We start from the raw sequence: 13,961 nt of genomic DNA, 5'->3' as shown, positions 1-13,961 counted from the left end.
GTTTTGTGATTGTCTCCTTATTTGTGCTTAGATGTGAAAACATGCTTTTAGACCCTTAATTTGATGGTTTTAATCTCCCTTTGATTCAACTAGATGCCTTGATATGTTTGTTAGTGATTTCAGATTGAAAAGGTTAGGAATGGATCAAAGGAGTGAAGAGGAAAGCATACAAAGTGGAGAAATCATGAAAAGTCAAAGAAGATGAACTCGCCCATGGACGCGCGCGCACACCTGGCGCTTGCGCGCACCTGCGAATCACCCCATGGACGCGTACGCGTGCTGTGCGCGTACGCGTCGGTGCTAGTTTATTATTTTTTAACGAAAACATGACCAACGAATTCTCAAGGGTTGTGGGGCCCAATCCCAACCAACTTTGGCGCCTAAACTGCTATTTAAGGCCAAGGATTGAAGAGCAAAGGGGGTTCCAATAATACACACTCATTAGGATTAGTTTAGAGTTAGTTTCTAGAGAGAGAAGCTCTCTCTTCTCTCTAGAATTAGGATTAGGATTAGGTTTAGTTCTTAGATCTAGGTTTTAATCTTTGCTTTCTTCTACTTCTATCTTCTCAATTCTTTGTTGCTACATTCTTCTTCTTCTATTCTTTTGTTGTAATTTCCTTTATGTTGTTCTTATATTTTGTTGTAGATCTAGTATTGTTCCTTCTACATTCTTCCAATTCAATAAGAGGTAATTCATAATAAATGTGTCTTCTTTGCTTTTCTATTGTTGATCTCTTGTTTTTGTAGTTGTAGATTCCTTTAATTCTTGCATTTAATAATGTTTACTTCTATTGCACTTTATGTGTTTGTTGAAATGTCTCTTTTAGTTTTAGTGTAGATTTTGTTCCTCTTGGCCTAGGTAGAGTAATTAGTGACACTTGAGTTATCTAATTCCTTTGTTGATTGATAATTGGAGAGATTGCTAATTGGTTTGGAGTGCACTAAAGCTAGTCTTTCCTTAGGAGTTGGCTAGGACTTGTGGCTCAAGTCAATTCATCCACTTGACTTTCCTTTATTTAGTAAGGGTTAACTAAGTGGTAGCAATGAACAATTCTCATCACAATTGAGAAGGATAACTAGGATAGGACTTCTAATTTTCATACCTTGCCAAGAGCCTTTTATAGTTGTTAGTTTATTTTCATTGCCATTTACTTTCATGCCTCTTTTCAAAACCCTAAAACAACTCAAACCAATAATAAGACACTTTATTGTAATTCCTAGGGAGAACGACCCGAGGTTTGAATACTTCGGTTTATAAATTTTAGGGGTTTGTTTTAGTGACAAACAACTTTTTGTATGAAAAGATTATTGTTTGGTTTAGGAACTATACCTGCAACGAGAATTCATTTGTGAATTATAAACCGTCAAAAATCCAATCATCAAGTACCTCCTAGAGCCACAAAATGACTCATATTGTTATGACAACTATTCATGCTGTGGTTAGGAGGGTCAAAACCAAAGAGATTTTAATGATCTATATTTTGCTCATCAGGAGACATCATCACCTGATTGTACTTTCAATACATTCATGCAAGATTGCTCTTCAGTGCCACAAGATGATCCATACTTTGATGAATCCCACAATTACTCAAGTTATGGGTGGAAAGATCAAAGTCAGAGAGCACTCGATGTTTCATACTCCATTGATCAAGAGCCATAATCACTTGATCAAACCTTCAACTCATTTATGCAAAATTGCCCAACCTCACCTCCTAGTTTTTCATTTGAAAATTCTCCATCACTTGAATATGCCTCAACACAAAATTTCTTCCAAAACTCACAACCTATACAAACTTTCCTGAACCAAAGACTCTTAACTTGAGTCCATACTTGAGATGGCAGAATATTAAATGAAACTCAAAGCAATTAGAATGAGAAATAACAAAGAACAAAATTCATTAGGGATTGGAGATATCATAATCCATAATGAATCAAATAGGTCTCAACTCCTTTCTCAATCATATGAGTAGATTTATGGCAGATTGAAATTGATTGGATCCCAATTCCTTGGCAATCCATCTCTCTAATCACAATCAATCTTGTCAATTCTTTGATCTAATTGTCATGAGAAGAGGTTAAGTGCATGTCTCTCATCCATAAGCCACACAATCTCTCAAGATGTCAATTCCTCCCGAATGGTGTTGATCAAGAGAGTTGTGAAGGATAGAGCCCCAGTTATAATGTCCATGATTCTCCTTCCAAGGCTCACACAAGCATTCACAGATTTAAACCCCCTTCCGGAGTGAATGAGTCTCAACCAAAACAGAGGATATCCAATAGCTACTCAAATGAATTGAGAAGAAGAAGAAGTTCACTCAATCATGTGAATTATAATAGAGCTCCTCCCCTAATGAAGTGGGGTTAATGGATCATCGCTCTAAGATGCAGAAAATGTAAATTGCATGAAAGTAAAGCAGGTGAAAAATTTCAGAAAGGGAAATTGCAGAAGAGAAGATGTGCAGGAAAATGGAATTTCATCAACCAAACTAAATTTAATACAATTGAAATGTTAAAAGTGCAGAGAGATAAAGTGTATCAAACTAAAATTCTAAGATGAGCTCTCTGGAGTCTCTAATCCTCCAAGAGAGCTCTCTACCAGAGCCTTCTACCCTACTCCTACTCTTACTGCTTTCCAGCCTTCGAGCTAAACCTCCTTAATGAATTGAAACTGATGCCTTTTTATAGGCTTTCCTAAATTACAAATTGAAATGAAATTAAAAACAAATTACAATCATACTAAAATCAAATCTAGATGTTTCTTGTGGCCTTGATTGAATGATATGAATGGGTTTGCTTGCTTGAAATTTAAATGAACTTGGAGTGATGTAGATTGGGCCAAAGGGCTTGCTTCCAGGAGAGCGTAGCATTTTTAAAGATAATGTAGTGCTCGTTCACCAACGCGTACGCGTCTCCCACGCGTGCGCGTCCCTTGCATTTTGGCCCATAGACGCGTATGCGTCCCTTGCAGCGCTCGCTTTGAAAACGTAGTGCTCGCGCCAAGAGCGCTCCTCCCATGCGTACACGTCACCCACGTGTACGCATGGATTGCAAAATGTCACATCCACGCTTCCGCTCCATCCATGCGTTCGCGCGCTTCTTCGGAAATGTTACACCAACGCGTACGCGTCGCCCACGCATACGCGTCGCTAGCTGAATTTTCCCACTCCGTTTATCGCAGGCGCTCTTGGTTGAAGAGCGTAGCGCTCTTGTCTGAGAGCGCTTTTGGTCATTTGTGGTGCTATGTAAAGGAATAGAGCGCCAAGCTTTCTTGATTTAATCATGGGCCACGCTTTAGGTTCCAAAGCGTGCTCAAACTTCAACGTGTGCCCCAAAATTTCTCTTTTCTCCTTTTGAGCTTAATTGAGCTTAATTTGTACTTTTTTGCTTCTTTTTCTACTTATTTCCTACAAAGCTTATCAAATCAAAAGATCAAAGAAATATACTATTTAAGCACTAAAATACTCAATAATCAAGCATTAATCATAAATTTCTTGTATGAAAAAGTATAGATAAACACGACATGATGCACAGTCATCATTGTTCGATTGGACTTAGTCAGGAAAACAGTAAAAAGAGTTGGTGTTGTTGTAAAAGCATAAGATGATAAACAAGCAAGTAAGGAAAAGCAAGTCAAGGTTTGGTATAAAACAATGATGAGAAATCAGTTAAGGTTTCGGAAATGTTTACTTTTTTCGGATTAAAATGTCTTACCAACTATTTTAATAATGAATGATTCATTCTATGGCAAACTATAAGTTATTAAACCCTAATCTCTTAGTGATTTAATCTCCTCTAATCCTCATCAAACGCCACTCTCGGGGTCATTCAATTCCGATTAAAGGGTTAAGTTCAGAAAACTAGTTTAACACCACAAAAAATCTAATTACTCAAAACTAATAGGATTTTATATCACGTATCCCAATTAGTTCATGTAATTAGCAATTTAAGAGGAATTTGTTTTCAAACTGTGATTCAAGCAAGATAACTCTCTCGAGAATCACAAAAACTCAAGTAGAAAAAAGGTCATACTCTCGTTCCACCCAATTCACAAAATTAAGAACGGAAACAATCTTTAGACTTGAATCAAAATATTAATTAAAATAGAAGAATAATAGTTCTAATCCATAGAAATAAACAAAGCTTCTAACCTTAACCAGGAGGTTTATTAATTGCTCATAACTTACAGAGTAAACAGGTTTCTGAAAATTGCAGAAGAAAGAAATCCTGAATACAAGTGATCTTTTCCTTTTAAATACTAACTTAATTTGAAACGGAATTAAAATAATAAAATCTGGACCTAAAAGATTTTATTTGTAATTAAAAATAACTAAAATATTATAAAAGATAGCTATTAAAAGCTAAATCCCACTAAAATTGCTCCCTTAGTTGAGTTTGACCCGTATTTGGCCCCTTCCTGGCATTTTTTCAGGCTTTTTGTGCCAAGAAGGGGAGTTCTGGTGTTTTTCCTCTTTGGGCGCTAAACGTTAGGCTCGGCATTTAGTGCCAGATTTGGCAGTGATTTCAGAAGAAAAGTATAGACTATTATATATCATTGAAAAGCTCTAGAAGTTGACTTTCCAACACCGTTAGAACCGCATCAATTAAACCTCTGTAGCTCAAGTTATGCTCGTTGAAATACAAGGAGGTCAGGGTTGATAACATCTACTTTTTTCGTTTGCTTTTGCACAAAACTTTGCCAAATTCACCAGAATTTCACATAAAATCATAAAAACACTAAAACAACTCAAAATAACATCCAAAGAAGATGTTTCTACTAAAATATAATAAAACTTAATAAAATATAATAAAAAACAACTAGAAAATGAACGGGAAAAAAAAAAGTATAAGATGCCTACGCATCAATTTCTCACCTTTACCCACTACTCATATAAATAAAACCCAGTAATAGCTCATACTAGAGTTCTCCTAAAACATCAAAATCACAAGTTCTCAATATCCAAAACAAAAACGTGAAAGTGAAGATAAGGAAGAACTGGGTGAGAAATTTTGCACTTCTAACCACTTTGTTTGGATAAATTTAAAGAGGATTCCGAGACAAACGCGTGGCCCAAACGGCTCGTCAATCAAAAATACGGAGCCAAAGTTATGATAAATCTAGCGTGACGTGTGAATAGTGACCCAGGGCATTTGTTCTTCCTCCCCCCTCATCAGCTTTTCTCTCTTTCTCTTTCACTTAGGAATATTGTGGCTGAAGTGTTTTAGCGCAAGGGGTATTAGTGTGTGGGCCTTGGGCCCAAGCATGACCCAAGGTTGATTTTTGATGCGTCGACCTAATTTCAGGATAAAACCTTTAAAATTAGTATTTTAATGTATATCCTAAATATTTTTGCTTCCTCAAACTATAAAATTTAATTTTCTAATCTCCTTGGCTTATAATTAATTTATTAGTTAATTATTTATTAATTAACCAAAGTTTACACCCATCACCTTAACTATTGCAAAATATTCTCTCTTTAGCAATTTTACCCTTAATGCAATGTATGGATTAACCTAAATATAGCATAACAATTTAGAGTTATTACTACTAAGACTAAATTCAATAAAAATAAATTTTGATACAATGGCACCACAATTCATCCAAGAAGGCATTCTTCTATTATTGTAAATTAACAAACTATAAATGATTTGCCGAATAAATACAATCAGAACATCTAATTAACAAACTATACAATTATAACATAACTATACAAATGAAAAAGATAAGTATTATGTAAAAAAATTGTACCTTAAGATCACATCTAAGGATTTTTTCATGGAAAATATTTGAAAAATATTTTGCATAACCAGATTTGAATATGACATTGTCACACTTTCAAGAAGTAGTTGCCAGCTCCACCAAACATTCAATTAGTTTTGTATCCTCGTATGGTGTCCATTGATGCTTAATTTTCTTTGAATTAGGCCTAAAATTCTCTTCCATTCTTTACAGATTAATAAATAGAAAATAACACAAATAAGATGATTTTCATAAGCAGATTAATAAATAGGTAACAAGGTATATTCAACAATTTTTATTTATAGATTAATAACTAATAAATACTTTGGAAAAAGCATATTTTATATCTAAATTATAATCTGTTGCAGAACATGGCAACAATAAGATATGATCAAATCAATAAGTCATTTACAAAGAAATTACTACACTAAACTAAGAATGCAGTAAGTAGCATGGTGATTAACCACTAAAATTACTTTGGAATATACTTTAGTAGTGTGTTTACTGAGGCGAAACCACTAATATGACTCATATTTTTCAACTTCAGGGAGTAAAGTTAATGTTTGAATATTAGGGACTCAAGTGACTAATTCATAAAGCTTGAAGGACTAAAATGAAACTTTAATATATTTGTGTGCTTGATAAACACAAAATGCAATAAAAAAAGACAACAAGTACTAGAATAGAACTTCATACAAATTAATATCACCTTGGAAAGAAAAAAAAAAGAATGCATATGCCTGTGAAGTTCTAAAATAAATGCATGCATGCTTGCCCGTATGTGTTCTATTTTAATGCTCTTAGTTTCTTTTTACCTAAACTATAATCATATATGGCAACTATAATCAATACATAATAAACATTCTCTCTTAGCAAATCTTCATCTTAATTCATTATGTATAAATGCAATCAAGTACAACATCTTTTTTGATAGAACTTCTTTCAATAAGCTTTTAAAAATGGCAAGTTGGACAACATTACACAAAGTAAACAGTCAAATATGTCATAAACAAATCAAATTTCACTAACATAGTAATGAATAAATCAAATACTAACATAAACTACATCATATGTCATATATTTCATTGTTGTCAATAAAAGTCATCAACATATATTTGCAAGTAACTCTACAAAAAGCATTCATCAAATAAGTCACAGCACAAATAGAGTTCAGCCAAATAATAGATAAATAACAAATAAAAAATAAAATTTAAACATAAACAATGTCAAACCACATATTATAGTAGAAAGACAATTACAACACTAATAGTTTAAAAAAAATATATTAGAGAGAAACATAGATGAATACCTAAATTTCTAAGATGACAAGCAATCATGGATACATAAATATTCAGTATCCTTAACCCAAATCCTTACCTGAAGAAATCTTGTGCTTGAAAAAGATGAACAAGATCGACCCAAATCCTTACCTGAAGAAATCTTGTGCTTGAAAAAAGATGAACAAGATCGTAGAAGACAAATTAAACTCTCTCTGGTGGTTATTGCTGAGATGCAAGGAGGGAGACAGGTGAGGAAGGCGCGATGACGACACGAGCAGGAAGCACAGCTCGAGTAGATGCGGAGGCGAGAAATGCGTGAGAAGCCAAGCTCAGATGGAGGAGAGAGGTCAGACGCGATCACACGACATGAAGGATCCGAACAGAGTCACGGCGATAGCGGCAAAAATGCAGTAGCGGTGAACCGAGGTGAATCTTTCTTCTAGAATGAGGTTCGCGGTGACGGTGCAAACTCAAATCGACAGCGAGATGATTAGGATTAGTTGAATAAGGATAATTTAGGCCAGTTTGGCTAAACTTCTTAAATAAGTTCTTTTGAAGAATGAGTTTAAAATATAAGGACTTTTATTAATAATAACTTTTAAATAAGTTATTTTGAGTTTGAATAGTTATTATAAAAGTCCTTATTTTAAAGTTGTGCATTAAATAAGAGTGATAAAATAGCTTTTGAAAATAGGAGAAGTCACATTTTTTAACTTCTTCAAAGGCTCTTAAATAACTTTTTGAAAAGTTAAAAGTTTATCTAAAAAATTGTACCAAACACATTAATGTAACTTTTTATAAATCAAAAGTTGAAAAAAATAACTTTTTGGTGTTTTCCAAACGAACCCTTAATTTTTTACTTTGTTATACACATTCTATTTCTATTGAAATTAAAGATAAAAGTTAAATTAGTGGTATTTTAATTTCAGAGAAAATATGATAATAAAAATTCTGTTATTTCCATCTAAACATTTCTGAAAATACTTTAATATTCTTCCAACTACACATATTTTAAGAAAAATTGAATTACCAATAGATTGAGATTTAATTATTAATAATTTATTATAAATACATCTTGTATGATTAAAATAGAAAATAAAAAATATTTTTTTTAAAATTCAACATTTCTAAAATCTTAATTCTTTTAACTATATTACTCTTTCAACTAGTTACTGTTTGCCTTTTATTCACTATTTTATGCTAAGGAATTCTAAAATTCTAATTGTTTAACTAGATTAATCAATTAATTATTATTTACTTAATCTGTTAATTCTCGTAAAAATAATAATTCATTCTCGTAGTCGTAGTGATTCGGTACACTTGAATACAGTAATTTGCGAAAATCCGCATCAACAGTCACGGTGATACTATAATCAAAGCCAAATCTATTAATAGACCTACTAGTCTCTTCTAAGATGACTATATTAGGTCTGTATATTATTATATACGCATAAATTCACTAAGGTGGCGAGAAAAAATATTACAATGAAGTAAAATTTTCCTAATAAGATCGATCGAAGTTGCCTATCATTCATTATTTTCAATAGCATAATAAATTCCACAAAAGTTGTCTATCATTCATTTTTTCAATGGCATGATAAATTCCACAGGTTAAAAAAGATTATCTGTATTCAAAGCAACCTAACAGTAACAGACAATTATCAATTATTATCCTTAAGAATTGCATATGCACTTGTACACTTGGAAACATGGTAATCAACAAATAAAAGATATGAAAATGGAGAATCTAACTTTCCTTTCCAGTACAAAATGGCATCTATATAAATATACCATTGTTGCATTTAATAGCCCAAGAATGGAGACACCGACTATGGAACAAAGTAAACATTACTCGTCTCTCCAATGTAACCTATGTTACAAGCCTAAACTGTTGAAAAAGGGACACTCCAATCACAAAAAAGGAGCAGCAGAAGGGTTTACAACAATGTGCCTTAGTGGGTGAGCAACATCACCACCACCAGCATGCTTAACAAACTCTGCTGGGGAGAGAAAATCTCCATGGCACACACACATTATCCTCACTTCCTCTCCTTTACCGTATTTGTACAAGATACCCTCTATCCTTTTTCCATTAGGGCCATCCCCTTTTGTAAATACACAAGGCATGTCTTCCATTGAATTTGTCCCAATTTCTCTCGCCTTGTTCGGTTTCTTAGATGGATTATCCATCTCAGCTCTGGAACTTCTGCTCACATTCTCGTTTGTCTTCGCCCCTGAACCCCCAACAGCATCCTGACTGCTTCTTCGTTCCTGTAAGGACTGATTACTAGCAGGGCTTCTAGCTTCACCACAACTGCTCGGTCCTGCAGAGAAAAAAAATATATGAAATAAAACAGGACAGTCTTCCTTCTCGAAATTTTGGTATAGGTATTATGTAAAAAATGCAAAAGTAAATACAAAACACGATCATAAAAATAAAAAATAAAAACCGACAGCTAATACAAAATGGAAGACAAAAAAATCCATATGTAGTCCATAACAATGTCCTAGCAACAGCATAATGATGATAGTACAGTACAATTTCTCAACAAAGATGGGAAGGAAGAAACATCTGATACAAAAATCAGCTTTCACGGTCCAAGCACAACATGATGGAAGTTGCAACAGAACCTACAGCACTCCGTGAATGTCCAAACTTGACTGCAGCAACTCAACTACATCTACCCAACTAAACTATCTCAGAACATAACCTAACCAAGATCCAAATCGTTATCTACACAACTACAGATAGAAAATTCATATTATCTTCAGATAGAAAACTGTTTTCTCCACCTCAACCACATCTACGCAGCTAAACTTATTTGAGAATATAACCTATCAAGATCCAAATTGTACCAACATATAGAAAACTTCATGTTATCCTTTAAGCCATACAGATTAGCTTCTCCTCTTTATTGGGATTCAGAAAATTCTCAAAAAAATAAATGTCTTGAGAAATATTTAGCATTAACTTAAAATGATAGAAGATACATTAACAAGTTATGAATACCTGTTGTGATGGAACGCTTTAAAGACCTAAAACCTAAGACGACACTACCACAATATTTTAATCTGATTTGATTTAGAAAAAAACTGAATTAATTCTGCCAAAGTATAGTATTGTTGCCACAGCAGTAATAATACTATATGATACCAAGTTTCCAAAAGAATAATATAAAACATCATGGAATGACCACAATATTTTGTTCAACAGTTAAGGCATTGTGTAACCATAATGGTTTTGTTTGGTTACTAGTCCACCTGACCCGGTAGTTGGCTCCCCATTCCCATGTTGATGTAGCCAAACAAAAAGCAGGAAAAACCAAGCAGGGAAAATTTTGGGAGAAAGTACAGGACATCGTTGCAAATGAGAATGGTTATTCAATATAACTTGCAAAATTAGTGAGCTTCAACAACACAAACCATGCAGCAGAAATAGTATAACGGCAGAATAGGTCTTTTACAAGGCAAGAAACAGATAATACCAAGGTCATCAAAACTCTTCTTGTTTTAAGATTTGACACATTGAAGTTCAATAATATTACATAGCAACATTTCAAGCTCTATTATAACATCACTCATGTATTTTTTAACTTTCAACAAATAAAACATTAAAACAGCATTTAGTTTAGCACATGGGAAATCAAACAGTATGCATCCCTAACTAACAAGACATGCAAAATACTACAGGAGAAAAAAAAATACCAATTATATATCACACACAAAACTATGTTTATCAAACACATTGATGCCACAAAGCTCGTGACAGAAATGTATACTTAAATAAACCTTTCTGTACTATTTGATGCTATTTCATGTGCTTAATCTTCAGCTTCTCAGGTCAGTACCGATAGAGGAAGCTGTACAAATTAACTCCAAGGCCCATGAAATTTGACCAATCACTTGGATGATTTATCTATCAACCTTAAGTGGAGAAGCCATTAATTTGTATGAACGCATACTTGAAAACAATGGTGACTATTCAAGCCTAGGTCCCTAGTAAATCCAAGAGTTATCATCAACAAAGGCAACATCTACTTTCCTACTTCGGATGCAATGATTCAGTCTAATGCAAAGCTTCTATGTAGATGCATCAATCATGTGCGAAAGAAAAACCTAAGTAACTTCTACCATGCAAGAGACAAGAAAATGAAAACCTCAATATCACAGTTTGAGATGCACAAATCAATAAGTTTCATTGTGCTGTGGTTTAAAGTCTATTATGTCTATAGACGACAAGAGACAAACTCGGATTGCATTAACTGTATAACCATTCCAATTTCAGAAACACAACATGCATACGGAGAACTAAAATTAAGGAGTTTCCCAAGTCGAGCAACTTTAATTATGCTGAAATCAAATCAATATGGTGCTCAAAGGATCACTCTCGAATCTTCACTAAATTTTTTGTCCACTTGCAAGTAGCTAACCAAGAATAATGATTCTATATCAGTCATATCCACTTAAGTTATTGTTCAAAAATTCAGCATAGAAAGTATGGTAACAAATTGGCAAGAGAATCACATCTTTTGTGCGCTTTATTCCCTCCATCAGCACCTTGTTATCAACCTATTCACAAAAACCAGACACATACCGTTGATACATATACATACATGTGTGTGTTTTTATTTAAAAAAAAAGGTAACAAAAAGGGAAAGAATATCAGAACTAAAAGAACAGAAGAATGTGTCATAACCAATCATTGTGTAGTTAAATAAATTCCATTCCCACCACCATCACCATAATACAAAACACACAGAAAAACTCAAAAAAGGATCAAACATCATTACATCCACACCACCAAACAAACACTTAAGTCAACCAATTTCACCCAACCAAAGTCGATGCTCATTGTAAGGCAAAAAAATGATCAAAACAAAATAAATAAGAAACATTATAAACTTTGTTATTGCTGTTTATACCTAGAAAAGGCTTGCTCTCCATTTCAGACACTGATGAGGAACTTCCCCCTTGAGATTCTGCAGAACATTGAGAAGAAGGTTGTGCAAACAAACCCTGAAAGCCGCCACTATCACCAATTTTCCCTTTTCCCAAAACATCACCAAGAACCACTTGCCTTGCACCCCAATTTGGCACCCCAAAAGGTTGTACCGCCAAATTTGAAGAACCGAATCTATTCAAGCCCATTGATGTTGCACTTGCACCTGCACCACCCTCCAATTCTTCCAAACCACTACCGATTCCGGCTCCGGCGCCACCACCGGATTCCTTCTCTGTCCGCGCAACTCTCTGCTTCTCGGATCTCCTCCTCTTGGCCTCCATCCGCCGCAAAGTCTGCAATTCCTTCCTCTTCCTCCACTCCTCCTCAGTCTCCGTGGGCAGTGATGATGTCCTCATCAGCGCCGCTGGATACGCTGCCACATGCGGCGGCTCCATCGGCCGGTCTTCCCGGAAAAGAGGCATTGTACCAACTATTGAAGAAGAGCGCGTGAGCTTCTTCTTTGCGTCCTTGTCAACGCCGAATCTACCCCCTAAAGAGAGACCTAGGTTCAGCTCAACTTCTTCATCAGCATCTTCTGCTTCTTTTTCTTCTACATACTCTTTAGCTTGCTGATGATGCTGTTGTTCTTGCAGTGTTTGTGTGATATCTTCACTAGTGCTACCAGCACTAGTTGACACGTCGACGAATCTCTGAAGTAGATCTCTTGGGTAATTCTCCATCTGATGTTGATGATATGAATGAGGATGAAAGTGACGATGATTCAACATCAATGTCTGGTACCATACACAAGGAAGAAGAAAGAAAGGAAAACAACAAAACGCTAAGAAACAGCCAGAGCTAGCTACTTTCTCTAGTTCCACCGCTCGTGTGCATAGAAGAAGATTCGTGGTGGCTACGGTGGCGTTGATGGTGAATCAATGAATGGTGATGATGAAGGTGATGGTGACGATTATGATGATGATTCGAATGAGCAAAATACCTGAAGGAAATCATTCTGCCTCATCCAATAATGCAGAAATAACAACAGTGACACAACAAAAAAAGCACCACCTTCCCGGATCGCAACTTTTTTTTTCTTGAAAAAAAAAGGAAGATATTTTGAAATCAATCAATGAAATTTCTATATTCACAATTTCGAAGAAGCCCTAATAAAATATAAGAAGCAAAAAAATATTAAAGGTTGCTAATTTTTCATTTTCCCACCTCTCTTCTTCGTTTATCAGTACAGAGGAATGAGACTAAAATTGTGAAAAAAAAATGAAAGGGAAAGACACCCAAGAGTTGAAAGGAATCAAAAGGAAGCAAGGGGAGAAGAGAAGAATTGAGAGGAAAAAGAGAAGTTGGAGGAATAATATTTATGGGATGACGAGAATGCCCCTAGGATGTGACAAGCAGTGTGTGGATGGTGAGCCACGTGGCTATCCTGGGAGGGTGTGCTGGTGACACGTGTTGTGACTGACACGGTTTTTCACTGCAAAATGTTTGTGCTTTAGCAATTGGGGTCGCTGTCAGCAATTTGTCGCTGTAGGAACACGTGTCGGGACAAACTGAGAGGCAGAATCAACTTACCACGTGTCAGTTAAAAGTACGAGAACAGATAAGTGGACGCGTGGCTTGCAACTAACCTTCATGGATTGCAGGTTTATTTTGATTTTCTTGAGTGTGTTACTAATTAAACCAAAAAAGTGGTTAAGGGAACAAATTTTAAGTTTTTTTGGTTTACATACATTATTTTTTAAGCATATTTATTTGTAATTTTGTTTTGTGACTTTTTTATTTTGTGTTTCTTTTCACTAAAATTTATAAATTGTATGTATTTTATTAGTATAATATATAAATTTTTGTATATAATATATAAATTTTTATATTTTAATTTTTTGAATATTTATAAAAAAATGAATTTTATAAAAATAATAATGATAAAAATAAAAGAAGATGATAACAAAAGAGAATAAAAATAATAATAATAATAATAATAGAG

The 13,961-nt window shown here is 34.5% G+C and overlaps 1 protein-coding gene across 1 annotated transcript; it reads right to left on the bottom strand.

The window, feature by feature from the left end:
- Positions 1-8,748: 8,748 nt before the first annotated feature.
- Positions 8,749-13,271, bottom strand: LOC130983125 (ninja-family protein AFP3-like). The gene is made up of 2 exons (XM_057907308.1): positions 11,940-13,271; positions 8,749-9,341 (listed from the first exon to the last, which is right to left on the bottom strand). The coding sequence occupies exons 1-2, from the start codon at positions 12,745-12,747 to the stop codon at positions 8,929-8,931; spliced, it is 1,221 nt and encodes a 406-aa protein (XP_057763291.1). The 5' UTR covers positions 12,748-13,271; the 3' UTR covers positions 8,749-8,928.
- Positions 13,272-13,961: the final 690 nt, after the last annotated feature.

This window comes from Arachis stenosperma, chromosome 5 (assembly GCF_014773155.1).
Source record: "Arachis stenosperma cultivar V10309 chromosome 5, arast.V10309.gnm1.PFL2, whole genome shotgun sequence".
NCBI classification, from domain to species: Eukaryota; Viridiplantae; Streptophyta; class Magnoliopsida; order Fabales; family Fabaceae; genus Arachis; species Arachis stenosperma.
The sequence above is the reverse complement of the archived record's forward strand: the minus strand, read 5'-3'. Positions and strand labels throughout refer to the sequence as shown.

Coding starts and splice junctions, on each gene's coding strand:
- LOC130983125 (XM_057907308.1), bottom strand. CDS start 12,747: ATGTTGAATCATCGTCACTTTCATCCTCATTCATATCATCAACATCAG. Junction 9,342..11,939: donor GGAGAGCAAGCCTTTTCTAG/GTATAAACAGCA, acceptor TTTTCTCTGCAG/GACCGAGCAGTTGTGGTGAA.